The sequence below is a fragment of the Gossypium hirsutum genome, chromosome A04 (assembly GCF_007990345.1).
Source record: "Gossypium hirsutum isolate 1008001.06 chromosome A04, Gossypium_hirsutum_v2.1, whole genome shotgun sequence".
NCBI classification, from domain to species: Eukaryota; Viridiplantae; Streptophyta; class Magnoliopsida; order Malvales; family Malvaceae; genus Gossypium; species Gossypium hirsutum.
Genome location: NC_053427.1, coordinates 28,971,062 through 28,987,356, shown reverse-complemented (window position 1 = coordinate 28,987,356; position 16,295 = coordinate 28,971,062). Strand labels below are relative to the sequence as shown.

Sequence of the window (16,295 nt, the reverse complement as noted above, 5' to 3'; positions counted from 1 at the left end):
AAAAATGAAAATATTTGAATGCAATATGAGATAGGCCAGTTTATTTATTACAACATGATTATTTTGTATTCCTCGCAGAAGTTTTTAGTTAAATTCATCTTATTTTACAATCTTGGAATGTTTGTTTACATTTGAAGAAAAAGAAAATGTTCGTCAAATGTTAAAAATGTAAGAAATTGGTTTAAAGATTCCAACTAAAATATTAGATTATAGTAGAAGGGAGTAAATTCACATATAATAATAATAAAGTTGATATCAACAACATTAGACAGTTGGGAACGGGGTGCTGAATAGTCCACCACTAAAGTGGTCAAAAAGGAATTTTATTTATCTTTATTTAGTAGGGCCCTTTATAGGACCAAATTGCTCCCTTTATTGAATTCTGCTTTAACAGCTATGTCCTAAAAGAGATTGTCCCTAAGCCCCTAGTTGTAAAACATATATAAATATTGCTAATGGAAATAAATTTCTTTTTTGAGGAAAATATTGTGAAACATGAAACGACTTCATTGACTTGGAATTAATTTTTCATTTAAATAAAAAAATTCAAAATTTATTTTCGGAGCCATTTGCTATTTAATTAATATTTTAAAGAGAGGGAGCCAGCTGTTTCCACCAAGAACGTGACGAGAAATGGGGTCCGTAGATGGGGAACAGTGGAAATGGGCGGCCAAGATCATCCGGAATTTGAATTTCATGTGAATTTAAGACGATTTTACATTTGAAATGGAGTTTCATTTGCAGTGTTGTCCCTCTTTAAAATAAAGAGGGCGGGTACCTTTAACTGCACAATTCCACAACTTCAACACTCCGTCTAAGGAAGAGAATCCAAAAGCAAAGGTATTTCGTTTCTATTTTTATCTATCAATTTTAGGCACTAATTAGATCGGATTTCGATGTTTAGATCTTCAACTTCAGCATCTTTTAATGTAAAATGCTGACTTTTTCACTTATTTTGCATTTAATTATTGCTAATTCTGCTGCTTTATCATCTCATAGAATGTGAATTTATTGTTTTGGAGTTAGATTAAGAGTTGAATAAAAGGTTTTTCGATTTAATTCCTCAATTGAAGTTCACTATGGATGAAATAATGCGTGTATAATTCATTTTTCATGATCTTTTTCGAATTGGGATGCTAATAGTGCCATATCTTAGAAATAGCTTTTGGTGATGATGCTGATATGAGATCATTTATTAATATATATATGATTGTTGGTGTTTGTCTATGAAACAGGCAATAGAAAATGGCAGAAAACGAAGACATTCAGCCTCTTGTTTGTGACAATGGGACTGGAATGGTCAAGGTAAGCATTTAGATGATATCCATTTCATCTTATAGCAGTATGTTGATAGTAGTGTAGTATTAGTCTGGAATAAGCACATTGGTTTTATTGATCAGTCTTTTATTTAGATGCTGATTCATGTCCAACTTTTCAGGCTGGATTTGCTGGAGATGATGCTCCAAGAGCTGTATTCCCTAGCATTGTTGGTCGCCCACGTCACACAGGTGTGATGGTCGGTATGGGCCAAAAGGATGCTTACGTGGGAGATGAAGCTCAATCGAAAAGAGGTATTTTGACTTTAAAGTACCCAATTGAGCATGGTATTGTTAGCAATTGGGATGACATGGAGAAAATCTGGCATCATACCTTCTACAATGAGCTTCGAGTTGCCCCCGAAGAACATCCGGTTCTCCTCACAGAAGCTCCTCTTAACCCAAAGGCCAATCGTGAAAAAATGACTCAAATTATGTTTGAGACATTCAATGCCCCTGCTATGTATGTTGCTATCCAAGCTGTTCTTTCCTTGTATGCCAGCGGCCGTACAACCGGTACGCACTTTCTCTTGATTGTTAAACATTATGCATGTGAAACTTATATCCATCCAACGATAGGTTAATAAGATTTATATCTGAAAAGGGCTAAAACAAAATTTAGGTACCATGCAAAATTGGAAATATTATTGCCTGGATCTTATTAGAAAACAGATTTGCTAACTTCATTTGTCATGATCAAGCGTCATAAATCAAGATCTATAGAAGCCCATAGAAACATATCATTCTACATTTCAGAAATGCATATTAATCTTGCAACAACTTGCTTGTGTGAATATCTGGTATCTTAACCTCCCCGTTTCCATGAACGTGAAAAAAAAATTAGCAGCAATCCTCTATTCCTCTAGTTCAAAAATTACTTTGGTCTCATTACCAAGTTTATTCTGCTTGTCATAGAATAATAGTGATTGTACATTTGAACAAATATGTTCTGTAGTCACTCTTACCGTAACATCCATGGTTAATTTGTTTAGGTATTGTTTTGGACTCTGGGGATGGTGTGAGCCACACTGTCCCTATCTATGAAGGCTATGCTCTTCCACATGCCATCTTGCGTCTCGACCTAGCCGGTCGTGATCTCACTGATGCTCTCATGAAAATATTAACGGAGCGTGGTTATTCTTTCACAACTACGGCTGAGCGGGAAATTGTGAGAGACATGAAGGAGAAACTAGCTTACATTGCTCTTGACTATGAACAAGAGTTGGAGACAGCAAAAACCAGCTCTGCCGTTGAGAAAAGCTATGAGCTACCTGATGGACAGGTCATTACCATTGGGGCTGAACGATTCCGTTGTCCAGAAGTCCTCTTCCTGCCATCCATGATCGGGATGGAAGCTGCTGGCATTCATGAAACGACATACAACTCCATCATGAAGTGTGACGTGGATATTAGGAAGGATCTCTACGGAAACATTGTCCTCAGTGGTGGCACCACTATGTTCCCTGGAATCGCTGACAGGATGAGCAAGGAAATCAAAGCATTAGCCCCAAGCAGCATGAAGATTAAAGTGGTTGCACCACCAGAGAGGAAGTATAGTGTTTGGATAGGAGGCTCCATTTTGGCATCCCTCAGCACCTTCCAGCAGGTACACTATCCTTATTCACTCATATCTTGGTTGGTTCCTTCACAATTTTTCACAATCTTTATGTTTTACATAAATATGCTTATAAACAACTTACTTACAAGGGCTATGTCCCTTACTTAAATTAAACTAATGGCTGATGGAGAATGGTTTAGACAATGTTTGTTTATCGCATTTTCGACTTGAACGAATCGGTACATTTAAGATATTAAAAGAAGGTGATACTTTGGCAGATGTGGATTTCAAAGGCAGAGTACGACGAGTCTGGGCCATCAATTGTGCACAGGAAATGCTTCTAGAGAAGAGCTATACATACAGTACACGTTTTGTATCACAGCAAAGCTTATAAATCAAGTGGTTGCTTTCTTTTCTTTTCTGCTCCGTTAATTTATTTCCCTTTTTTTTCTTTTTTTCTTTTTTTTTTGCCTTCTTTGAGTTGGTTTCCAATGTTGCTTTATGGAGGGATTCTTTTTTTTTTTTTTTTTTTTTTTAGTGTAGAAGAGGTGGTGTATTGATTGATTTGTTACCGATATGGTTTTGGATTGAACCAGAAATTCTTTTTATTATAATTTCACTAGCCTTTATCTAATATGAAGAACTATTTTACTCTTGTTTTAAAGAGATTGCATTACATTTTATTGGATGTTATTACCATATGTTAATTAACATAAAAACTGAGTAGGGTTCCATTTTTCTTTAATTTATTTGGGCGATGTTGTAATCTTCAAATTTCACTCGCTAAACATACGAATACCAAATGAAAGGGATAATGGAAAATGAGCAAGAAAAAGAAAAAAAAAATGAAAAATATAGCTTCTCTTAAAAAGGGGTTATCATCATAAAGTTGGGAATCAAAGTGATACTAGTAAAATCAAAATTAGTTCAAACTTTTCTTGCTTGGTAAGGAGAAAGAAAAAAAGGAAGTAAAATCCATACAGAAACCCCACTGTTTATTTGAAGTGGCAAGCTATTAATTCAGATGATGATAGACCACATGTGCTTGCATTTCCTGATTTACATCTCAAGACTTAAAGAATGTTGAAGTTTGATGGTCCAATGGAGTCAGCGAACCCCTTTACGGACTGCTCCGGAACAGGCATCTTCGTACTCAGCGACTCCTGGTCTATAAAGATGACAACAACCGTAATATCATCATGGAAAAACCGCCTTATCCCTTTATCTACCTTCTTCAGGTCATCATATCTCATCTCCCTTTTCCTAGCCGCCTCGTTTAAAGCTGTTTTAATAAGCCTTCTTGCAATTCCCTGACATTTTCCGGGAGAGAGTTGACAGTGAGATATCATGGTACAAGATGTAAACCTATGCAATAAAAGTTAGCGCTTACTGCTCGTGGAGAGTTGGAAACAATCTCGACGGCCTGCTGATTCGTCAAATGTTCCCAAAGTCCATCCGATGCAAAAATGAGAAATTTATCACTAGGTTGTAAAACCCTGGTGCACAACGATGGTTCTGCTGTTAGCACAGGTCGACGAATGGGTTCAGAGAGGTGAAACCGTGGGAAAGAAGGATCGAGAGAAAACTCAGGCCTCTTCAAATATGCATCTCCAATAGATCTGGAAACCTGGTGTACCAGTTCATAGGCAAACACCAAAGAACATACAACGGTCAAAACAGAAATGAATACCGCTATAAATGTTGCATGCAAACCAACATCAAACTGACCACCATGGAAAAGAAAAAACCACAAACTTTTGAATATAAATATGTTCATATCAAGAACCAACTACAATGCACAGCTCGCTGTATATGTTTATCGTACCGCACCAGTAATAGTTACGAATCAACAGAATTTGGAGCATGTTTCCATTCCAAAAAAAAAGTTCTGGCCATCAACAATATAGCTACAAATATCCGTAATATATGAACAAAAGCAGGGTAAAGAAAACAGGAAGGCTATGAGTAAACGTACATATAGCAACAATAAGCCTCAAAATGAATCCTTAAGATTCAGAGAGAAATTGACACTGAATGACGTAAGAGGTTACCTAAGCAATGAAGTCAAAGGAAATAGATTAAGGCAGTAAACAAATCAACATTTTGACCCGTAATCTGATATTTGAAGATTCAATCCTTTGATAATCATAGAACAGCTTGTATATATCTATCTGCTCAGGGGTGTAATATCATTCCAAACAACCTTAAAAACATATGCACACAAATTATGCTCCATTATCGCTTATGTAAAGAGAAAAGTAAGCCCTTCTTTTTGTGTGTTCTAGTAGTGATCCCACCTGAAAACATCATATATACAAATGAACAAAAGAGAGCATACCTGAATGATGCCTTTAATACGCCACACTCCATGCTTCATAACAACGATATGAGAATCATCTGGATGCAACGACCTCAGCTCCTGTCTCACCTCCTCTATACTTGCATTATGATCTCTAGTCAACTGCTCAGCAACTATCTTATTTGACCTACCTAAATACCCGATTACTGCTCGAGAATCACCCAAATTAGCGACATATAACGTCCCCTCCATATAACTCCAACCAGACAACAAGATCCGATTGCAGCAATTAATGGTTTTATTCCACAAGACCTACGCACAAGCGCAAGAAACCCATCTTCGGTTGCGGAGAAAGCATTTCTAAGAATATCTTCCGAAATGGTTCCATTTGCTCGAGCAAGCCCTGCTAAATGATATATGTAAGATAGTTTCTACAATGAATTACCAAAAAGCAATACAAAGGAAAGCATTCATTTACTCTGGAATGAAGAACACAATCATACAGTTCAATCTTTTGTATCAGAGCTCCCTTTACATTCTAATTACAGTCCAATGAATAAATGTGAGTCTTTGTTAACCAAATGATGAATTTCCAGAGCCAACTACTGTGTAAGCTAACTTTGTTTGTTGACAAGTTGACATTATATTTAAGCCCTAACATGTTTCCATTAAAAACAAAATTTTCATTTACCAAATTTAGAATTCCAAATAAAATCCTACTCACCGTGATCACACATCAATATTTCTTTTTATCTTTTGCACCAAGAAAATAGACAAACAGAAAAATACAAATTCATATAAGATTGCTTTAAACCAGCATCTATCACAGCCGACTGCAAAAATGAAAACTAGTTTGGCTACCAACATAAACTACATTCAAACAATCATGGAAAAATAAATGAATAAATAAATAAACAAATAACAATCCAAGAAATCTAAGCAAAGATGTACACAAGATGGCTCAAAACAAAAACAAGAGGCTTATATTGAAAGAATATAGCTAAAGACATTGAGACTAAAGAAGAAAGTCAGAAGGTCATAACTTTACCACCTTATGTAAAGAAAATTACAAGGAAGTGTTAAAATCAAGGGTAAAAAAATCCCCAAGAACTCAACTCACTACAGATAAATAAAGAACATAAATCATTGAAACCCCTAAACAACTCAATGAAGCATCCACTTAAAAAAGAAAAGAAATTGACAAACTTCAAAAGGAAAAAAGTAAAAAGGGAAACTTACTAATCAAATTTTGAAAGAGATGATCAGAGATAAAGCGAGAAGCATCAGGGCCACCATGTCCATCGTAGACACCAACAAAAATTGCATCTTTGCCAGTCTCAACTTGACTATGATCTTCAATGATCTCATTGGCTTGAACAACAGCAAATGAAAAATCACCACAAGAGTGTTTTTCAAGGTCTCTACACCAAAGAAGCGAGTCACGTAAAGAAGAAGAATCTTCTTCAAGTTCCTCACTATTGCTATTGTTGTAATCCTTGTTCATACGGGCATATCGACTCACTGGTCTCCAACAAGCCAGAGCTATCCTTGCCAACCATGAAAACATCCCTCATTTCCCTTAGAAACAAACAAAAAATGGAAAAGGAAAACAATGGGATTCCTGAGGTTTTTGGATACTTTAAGTTTTGGACCAAATAGTTTTGATCAAAAGAAGTGAATTTCAGATTAGGTTTGTTGGAAAAGTAGTGAGGAAAGTATGAAAGACTTGAAAAGGGTAATAGCTAGAGTGATGAATCAAATAAGCAGAAGAAATGTAAAACAAGAAAAGATATAAAAAAAAAAAGAGAGAGAGAGAAAAGAAAACACCTTGATGGATCAGAGAAACAGAGAGAAAGTGGGGTGACCGTGAGAGTTTTAGAGAGGAAAAGTAAACTGTTTTCCTTTTTCTTTAGTTTTTTGTTTTTCTTTTTTTCCTCTTTTCAGAGGGGAAGAAAAGTTGACGAATCCTATAAGCAATAGCAAATACCAAATAGCAATGCTTCTTTATTTTATTTATTTCATTTTTCCTTTTAGAAAATAGAAAGTTGTCATTTTTTATATATATATTGTTTTTCTCTCTTAATTTTATATTTTGACTGAGAATTACGATGATGCCATTAATTTGAAGATGAGATGATGGACTTAGATCTGGGACCGGCCACTCAGGCGTTGAAATTTATCTCTACTAATTAAAACGTTTGATTTTTAATATTTAATTATTTAACAACGATTAATGCTTTAAATTTTAAGTTTTAAATTTCATATCTATAGATTTAAAGGCAGTGGTTGCATGTGGTTCATAATGATGTGTGAATATTCATTAAAAGTTTCGGGTTGTTGAAACTTTTGTGTGGAATGCTTAGGATTTTCTTGGATACAAGAAGGTTTATATAAATAAGCTTGGTGTGGATCCCCTTTTCAGAGGGTCTCTTATATCGTAGGATCATGGAATGCTATTAGTAGACCCTTGGGGTGTTGTATTAGAACGTGATTGTATAAGGTATGCCCTAATTTTTGAAGTCAATTATGTGATATAACTAAGGAAGTCTCTGACGGGACCTTTATATGACATGGTGATTGCCCACATAAGGAGTGTATGGGAATTTGGTGAGCTTCTTTGAAGGTGAGCTTTTTTTGGTCAAAGTGGTTGATCTAGCGAGGCCTTTAGGCATAATAGTTGCCCCTCAATTGATGGGGAGGTTTAAAGAGACATTTTCGAGGCAATGCTTTTAGACAAGGTACTCCCTTTAGGAGGAGGCCTAATATGTAGTAATTGATGAGCCTGAAAAGGAAAGCTTATGATATTGAACTTAAAATGTAAGTGTGAGCATAAGGAGATGGGAAAGCGAGGGGTCAACACTATGCTTGTAAACCTTGACCTTGACTTTGTGATTTGATGCATTGAAGCTTGTGGTGGTACTTAACATCTTCTATGTTTTGCAGAAGGCTTGTTTGTTGGAAAGGAACAAAGACAAAAAGGAAGAGGTGCTAGGGTAAAAGACATGATCACATCATGCAATTGATGTATAGCTATTCTAAGATGTCGTCTTCTTCTCACTAATAATATGTTTCAAAGAAGTTGAAGACAAATGAGACTTTAGGTAAGGAAAGGGAGCCTCGCATCTTGAGAGATCCTTTTGAAAGGGATTCGTAGGGTTCATCTAGGACAGTGTCACTCGTTAAAGATACATCCATTTAGAGACTTAACTCCTCTAGGTGCACCTTCAAAAGATGGTTAAAAGGCAAGATTTTATCTATATTATCTCCTACAAGGATGCTTTCTATTTCACTTTCCAAGCCAACCTTACCTGGCTTCTCTAAGTAGCTCGTAGAGTGCCCCTTCTTTCTTTCTTTTTTTTTACCGTAGATGGACAAATGGAAGCAGGTTTTGGGTTCACAAGTGGGTTCTAAGGAAATCCCCCATTATTATTTCTCATTATAAGAACATTTTAATGTTGAGGAATACCCTTTGCATGTTGAAAAAACTCGAATGATGAAAACTATGTTTACTTCATTCAAGACGCACACAATGTTAATAAAGGGCCATCCCGTTGAGATGGTATAGTCTATTCAGTCACTATTTCTAGAAGATTTTCTAGAAATATATGACATTGAAAGGATGGTGGCCTTCCAAATACTGAAGATGAGGCTAATGCCAAGTGGCAAGATGCTAGGGATAAGATTAATGATTGAAAAGAGGCTAATCAGAAGTTGGTGGAATGTTCAAAAGCTTAAGTCCTACGATAAGGTTTATATGGGGAAAGTAAATGGTGACTCAGAGCGTGAAAGAAGTCTATATTAAGTGTAAGGTTGAAAGCTCGAGGGTGACTTCACTAGAGAAGGTTAATGTAAGGATAAATGATAGAATCTTTGGCCTTAAGAAACAATTAGTAGATTTTGGAGCCAAGATGGGGAGTTGGAGGCGAAGCTTGCCAGAAACTAAGAAGTGTCAAAAGGTTGTGGAGGAAGTTAAGGTGAAGGCTACTGTGAGCAATCTTTGATACATTCAAGACTTGACAATGTTAAGTATCAAGGTAACCCACGGCCCTTTGGTTTTGCGAAAGGTAAATTTGAGTATTGTTTTAGATATTTCTAACAATTTCAATATACACTATCCAATAAGCATTGAATGGGAGGCTTTCCAGGTTGACCTAGTGATCTTGGTAGGCTTTATCATCCACCTTGAAGAAGAAAATAGCAAAGAGGCAAGTTTCATTAGTAATATTATTCGTATTGATGCCCCTTATCCTATACATATTAAGTCACTTCATGTTAACCCTTCTATTGCTAACCTTTCTATTAGGGAAAATCCTAATAATGTTTCTTTTAAAGAGTTGTTATCTGATGTAAACCATTAATTGATTAATAAAACTTTTATTTCCATTTCTATTGCCTTTATATTTTACTACTTTGTTGTGTTCTTTTGTCTTAGAAAGTTTGTTAACCACATGTTGTTACAGGACAAATGAACCTTTAAGAGTTTAAAAATCTTATTAGTGCCAATATTGCGGAAAAGAATCCAAAGGTTATAAAAATGAATGTCTCTTCTAAATTTTGATTTTCCCTTTAACTTGTCATAAGAATGAACGTCTCTTAAAGTGTTTATGTTTATTTCCCCTTCCACTTGTCATTTGCGGTGTAGGGTGCTTGAAAAGTCCATTCATGAAAAAGTAAGATACTTGAAAATGCTATGCCTAAAAAGCAAGGTGCTTAAGATGGCTAGACTCAAATATAATATTTTTTCAAATGCATTGCATTCCTCATCCTTGGGATGGGCTTTCAAGTGTACCTCAGCGTGCGTACACCAGTGCTCAAAATCAACACTAATACAACAATCAAATCAGAATAACTACATGAGGCGCCTACAAGTGTAATAGGTCAATTATAATATAATTAGTACAACGGGGTATAGGAGTACTCCGAGGCTCGAACCCACAAGAGTTGGCAATTGAGTGAATTGTAGCTAGTAACATGCAATTAAAGAGTCTAACTGTCTACTTGCTAAATAACATAGTACGAGAGACCATGAAATTGAGAATATTTAAACTAATTTACTAGCTAATTAACAAAAGGGCTAAATCATAAAGCATGCAAAGTTAGAAAACTATCCAATCAATAACGAACAGTGGCTAGTTGACTTCCATGTGGTTTATTAATCATCAAATTAGGGATCTAAATTGCTTAAACTCCTAAAGTGGTTCTATTTTACCTTTCAATCTTAGTTTTACCATATTAGACAAATTAATTCGGTTTATCTCTCGATTTCACTTGACTGTCCGGGACAATGAATTGGTGCCTAATAAGATTACCTCTCGATCTCATTTATCTTGATTTGCCCTTAGGGGTGTCAATTCTAAGTTTTGAAGTTCATTCAATTTAGTCCAATTTATTGTAATTTAATTCTTGACCCCAAAAATTAGTTTACCCATATCTCCATCAACCAAACTCCTAGGGTTTAGTTACACATTAACGTATTTAAACTGAAAAAAATCAAAGAAACACACGTGAAAGCCATTAATATAAAACTTGAACAAAAAGATGAAAGCTTTTGTTTTTACTTTGAAAGAGTTAAAAGAAAAGAAACTAACAACAAGATAAATGAGCAAGAACAATAAAGATGAGATTCTTAATAAAGAAAAAGAACACCAACTGAAATAGTATTAAAATAAAGATGAAAATGTCATTACAAGCAAGTTAGAGGTCCTAAACATATAAATAAACCCAAGCTACAGTGTTAACTAACTTAAATAACACTAAGAATGTAAACAAACACAAAGAAACTAGCAGAAAATTAAATTTACAGTTATGCAGAAGAAGAACTCAAACCCTAGAAATGAAAGAAAAAATAAGATGACTAAAATTTGTGCCTAATGCATCCTCTCTCTCTTTCTCTCTCTAGCCAAATTTTGGATCTTTTTAGTAACTATTCTGACCCCTTTTTCTTGACCAAAATGCCTCTCAACATGTCTTTTTGATTGGTGCTTCGATTGGACAAGGACTACCTCTTATGTCAATTTTTATCTCCTTACGACAATGATATCGCAATACCCATGGTCAGGATATCGCGATATCATCAACAGTTTCAAAATGGGGAGTTTCCTTGAAGGCTGGGTATCATGATACCGAATGAAGATATCCTAATACCATTGTAGGTGCTCTTCATTTTTCTCTTCATTTCAGGATTGTCGAAGGTATCTCAATTTTCATGCTTCGATATTTCGATGCCTCCTCCTTCATAATGTTCTCGCTCAAAATCGGGCCACCATTGAGTTTTTACAACACTAATCGATTGTTACGGTCCAAATGGCACATTTGGCCAATTTGAATCTCAAAATGAGTACAAAATGCATTAAACATTTATTAAAACAAAATAAAGAAAAAAAATATGAAAAAAACATTTAAATTGCTTGAGAATTAGCTTTTTAAGCGTAATTGAGAGCCTAATTGGACGTATCAATATTACGGTAGATCAGTTTTCCATCAATTTGTGCTGGGTTGTAAGCTCCATAGTTGATTTTCATGATGAACTTGTAGGGTGTATTCTAATTTAGTGCTATTTTTCCTTGTCGTGTTACAAGAAAAATGGCTTTAGTGTTATGCATAACCAAGTCCCATACTTAGAACTATCAATTGTGGACTTTGAGTTACATTACCTAGCTATATGTTGGGTACGAGTAGCCAATCTTATCTCATTCAGGTCTTTAGTTTCTTCAAGGAAAACAATTCATGGCCACGATCCATTTTCATAATTCATACAATGCCAATGAGATGATATCATGTACTCTTTTAATCGAGCTATGATTCCACTATCGTGAGTAAGGCTATGCCATGTATAAGTCATATGCCCAACATACTAACTTTTGGTCCACTACTATGATAGCATAACTTTCAAATATATCAAAGCCCATGTGTTACAAAGACATAATCATTCACTTACTCAAGATTTACGTAAGTCACAACATGATCATCATAAGTGGATAAATTCATAAATAGGTCTAGGATAAATTCAACTTGAGCCCAGTCTAATATATTGTCAATCCAGATAATATTAATGTAATCATCACAAAATTACTACACTAAAAGCATAAATCATAAAAACTATCCATGCAAAGGATTTAGGGATACTTTTCATAGATGGGGCAAGCCCTATGTTCAAGTAAGATCTTACCTCTCTATTAAACTTCGAGCGATGAAGTAAGCTTGGTGAGTGAGGTTTTCTTTCCATTGTTAGCTCTAAAGATTAGCAAGAACTTGGCTTGGTCAAATGTTCAAGCATATTTCTAGCCAACTTGTGATCTTTGGCCAAGCCTAATTCTCACAACTCATAATCCTTTCCATCTGATCTGTTCTCTACCATGTTGTTTAAAGTGATTAACTCAAACAATAATACTTATTTCCATTTATTTCTCACGGAGTTCGTTAGTAAGATTCTTACGCTAAAACTATTATTCGCAATGTAGCCATTACCATATAGAGTCCACTATCTTCAAGCATGGGGTTCACCATGGTTAAAGGACCTGTTTCACCAAGTTGTTTTTGTAACACCCCTCACTCGTCTCTGTCGTCGAATTAAGGTTACGGGATTTAAATCAAGCCTATGAATCTTTAAAATCAATTCAAAAGCTGGACTTTAAATCGAGCCTATGAACTTTTAAAATCAATTTAGAAATAACTAGGGACTAATAAAGAACATAACATAAAATTAGGTAAAAACAAAAAATAGGGGTCACACGACTGTGTGGTGCAATATCATACAGACGTGTCCCCAAATCGTGCAACAGATTGATGACGTGTATAAAAGGGTCACACGACCATGTCGCCAGGTCGTGTAATAGGCTGTGGCCATGTGTACCTAAAGTCACCAAAATCAAACAGAGCACACGATTGTGTCACTTACCCATGTGTGACACCCGACTATGTTACAGCCCATGTGTGCTAAATTATACCTTGAAATACAAGACATACCATCAATGGTTTACTTAAGTCTTAAGCATGCCAATAACCATTCATTAAACCAACTCAAAACACATCAAAAGCATATAAAAACATGTCATTTTCCTAGTTCTAACCAATATTCCATAAGACACCATCAAAAACAACAATCAAACTTAAAGTTCAACTCCATTTTCTATCACATATATACTTAACTAAAACAATGTCATGTAAAGTATCAAAATGCCATAATTTCTTTCACCGACTAATGTCCATGAACCAAATCACATTCACTAATACCTTTACTATCAAATGAACCAAAGAAAATATCATTTCATAACATCCAAATCCCATATCTAACCATGTTACCATAACATCCAACCAAGCTATCATCCAATCATTTTTTCCATCACAAATATCCATTTATCAAAATTTCATCTCATTCTATTATATACCATACACAGTACCCATTCAAGATTTCCCATAATAAGCCATGAGCGACAACCATTTGGCTATCAAACATATATAATTTGTATAACCACAAAACATAGGTATATAATTTCATGAACACATATGTACATAAACCAAATACTCCTATTACATGCCACAAAATCGAAATATAAAGATTCCAAAGTCTACCAAAAAGAAGTTACATTGTGCGATCTTCTAGTTGATCTGATTGCTCAATTCCGCAACAAGACAACTACAGGAAAATAGGAAAATAACAAAGTAAGCTTCAACTAAGCAAAGTAAGCTTCAACTAAGCTTAGTAAGTTCATAGGTAGTAACATGATATAACATACCTTGGTATCATAATTTAAATTTAACAACATAACTAACTAACATTTAATCCTGTCACCACAACCGTACCAAGAGATGAGTTCATAATACACAAATCAAATAACCATTCAAGTTAAACAAAACTGTTTCATATCAAGTCACTACAAATTATCCATAAGTATGAGCATATATTTTCAAGTCATCATTAAGATGTTATTACCAAGCCTCAATACAAGTCATTATGTCATTTAACAAGCACAACTCTACCCGATGAATAGATATGAATAGATACGGATATGCAGTTATTCACCCAAGACATGCCAAAATGCTTAACCAAGCTAATCCAACCAAAAACATGCCTAGGAACCAAGATCCTACCCCGTAGGCTAACATCCTTTCAAAAACATGCCTGGGCACCAAGTGCCAAGCCTATAGGCTTTACATCCGCCACTAGAACATGTCAGGAGTATTGTAAATATAACTCAGTAATCCACAACAAATGTTTAATTTCGGTACATTTAGTGTAATATAACATGTTATATATCATCATTTCATCACATATCAATCCCATATAGCGCGTAAAATAACCTAATGGCATGCCAATTGTCTCCTATCATATGTTCATTCGGGCTCGATAATAATCGTATAACACTTTCCATATCAATCCATTTTCTCACTAAATCAACCATAACATTTAAGTTTAGAATTAATGTCACCAAAATATAGAATTTCAACAATAACATTACCAAAATACACAAAAAAATACCGTATGAACTTACCAGGGCCAAACAACAAAGATAGCAGTATCAGAGACTGGTCTGCAATTTTCTCTTTTCCACGATTATCTATCGGTTCTTGACCTATACAGTAATTTTATTTCAATTTATCAGTCTAAATTACCTTAAAACATGTAATTTAATGCATATGACCTCATATTAAAATTTTTCACAATTTTCCTAAAGCTTTGCACTTTGTTCAATTTCGTCCTTAAAATCGAAACAAGCTTATTTTTCACAATTAAGCCCTAACCCATAGTTCTAAATTCAATATCATCCCTTTAAAACCCTCAAGTACTAAAATTTACAAGAATTTCAAGTCAATGTCAATACTTTATCATTTTAGTCCCTAAACTCAAAACTATTCAAAATCACTTTACAAAATAGTCCTAATTCATCATCAAGCATCAAGTTTAACCATTAACAACTTAAAAGTTTCAAGAAAATCAGTGGCAAGTTTTCAAAACTTTAACAGTATTTCAAAATAATCCCTGGGCTATATAGATTAAGCTAAAATGATCTAAAAAACATAAAATTCATGAAAAATTGACTTAACTTACATACCATGTAAAAGGCCGATTAAGCTTAAAGAAAGGAGCTATGGATTCTTTTAGCTTTTAGAATTTGGTTAAAGAAGAAAAAACTAAAATGGAAAAGTGGATGATGACATGTTATTATTATAACTTAATTTTTAATTAAAATTTTATTACAACACTAAAATTCACTTATTAACCAACCATTAGCTATAAAATGGCTTATTTTCCATTTAAATCCATTCAAGAATACTTTTAGACCCATTTAGCCCATAAAAGCTCATAATGATTAACTTTTACAACTTTTATGATTTAGTCCTTTTTTCTTTAATTAACTAACTAAACGTCAAATTTACCAGACCAAATCTCAATATGACACTATAATGACCTCTTAAATATTAAATAAATAATATTTACGGACTCAAACGTTGGAATTGTGATCTCGAAACCACTATTTTCTACACCACTGAAAAATGAGTTGTTATAATTTAATTTACTTTGATTGTTGCATCCATAATCATTTGGTGAAAAAGTCTACATACATTTAGCAAAAAAATCCATAAGGGAAAAAACTCTAAGATAAGTTCACTGACCTTGATACATCATATAATTATTCTTCCTAAATTACCAACTTTATGGAAAATATCTTCGAAAGGTTGATTTGATAGGACAAAGATGTGGTGCATTTGAAAGTATTAGCATAGCTTTTGTGAAGATGTTACTAGAGAATGTAATGTAACGCCCTCGACCCAACTCGATCTATCAAATCTGAATCTTAAGTGTTACATCCTTTTTACAAATGTAACTTGAAAATTATATTTCTTATTCATTGATGTAATTACCTATCTTTGCATAACATAATTTCTTATGGTGTACATTGTATAGATACACTTACATTTCACTTAGTACAATTGACTATCTATGGCTATTATGGATTTTCTTTTAAAAATACAATGTATGGTTTTTGTTTTGGCTCAATAAGATTTCAAAATTTCCTAATTCAAAATTTCCTATTTTATCTCTTAGTATACTGGGTATACTTTGGAATACTACTTAGTGAACTTCAACGCAGATTTTGACATGCCACTTGTTTTTTTCTGT

At 34.4% G+C, this 16,295-nt stretch overlaps 2 protein-coding genes across 2 annotated transcripts; one reads left to right on the top strand and one right to left on the bottom strand.

Moving 5' to 3' along the window:
* The first annotated feature begins 692 nt into the window (after nt 1-692).
* LOC107948247 (actin-like) lies at nt 693-3,538 on the top strand. Its single transcript, XM_016882730.2, has 5 exons — nt 693-840; nt 1,236-1,305; nt 1,439-1,832; nt 2,309-2,922; nt 3,153-3,538. Exons 2-5 carry the CDS (start codon nt 1,246-1,248, stop codon nt 3,216-3,218), a joined length of 1,134 nt encoding a protein of 377 aa, XP_016738219.1. The 5' UTR covers nt 693-840; nt 1,236-1,245; the 3' UTR covers nt 3,219-3,538.
* A 195-nt stretch (nt 3,539-3,733) lies between these two features.
* LOC107948246 (probable protein phosphatase 2C 68) lies at nt 3,734-7,149 on the bottom strand. Its single transcript, XM_016882727.2, is given in 5 exon segments — nt 3,734-4,184; nt 4,265-4,501; nt 5,213-5,424; nt 5,427-5,576; nt 6,413-7,149. Coding segments are annotated over 5 exon segments (1,164 nt in total). The 5' UTR covers nt 6,741-7,149; the 3' UTR covers nt 3,734-3,947.
* Nucleotides 7,150-16,295: the final 9,146 nt, after the last annotated feature.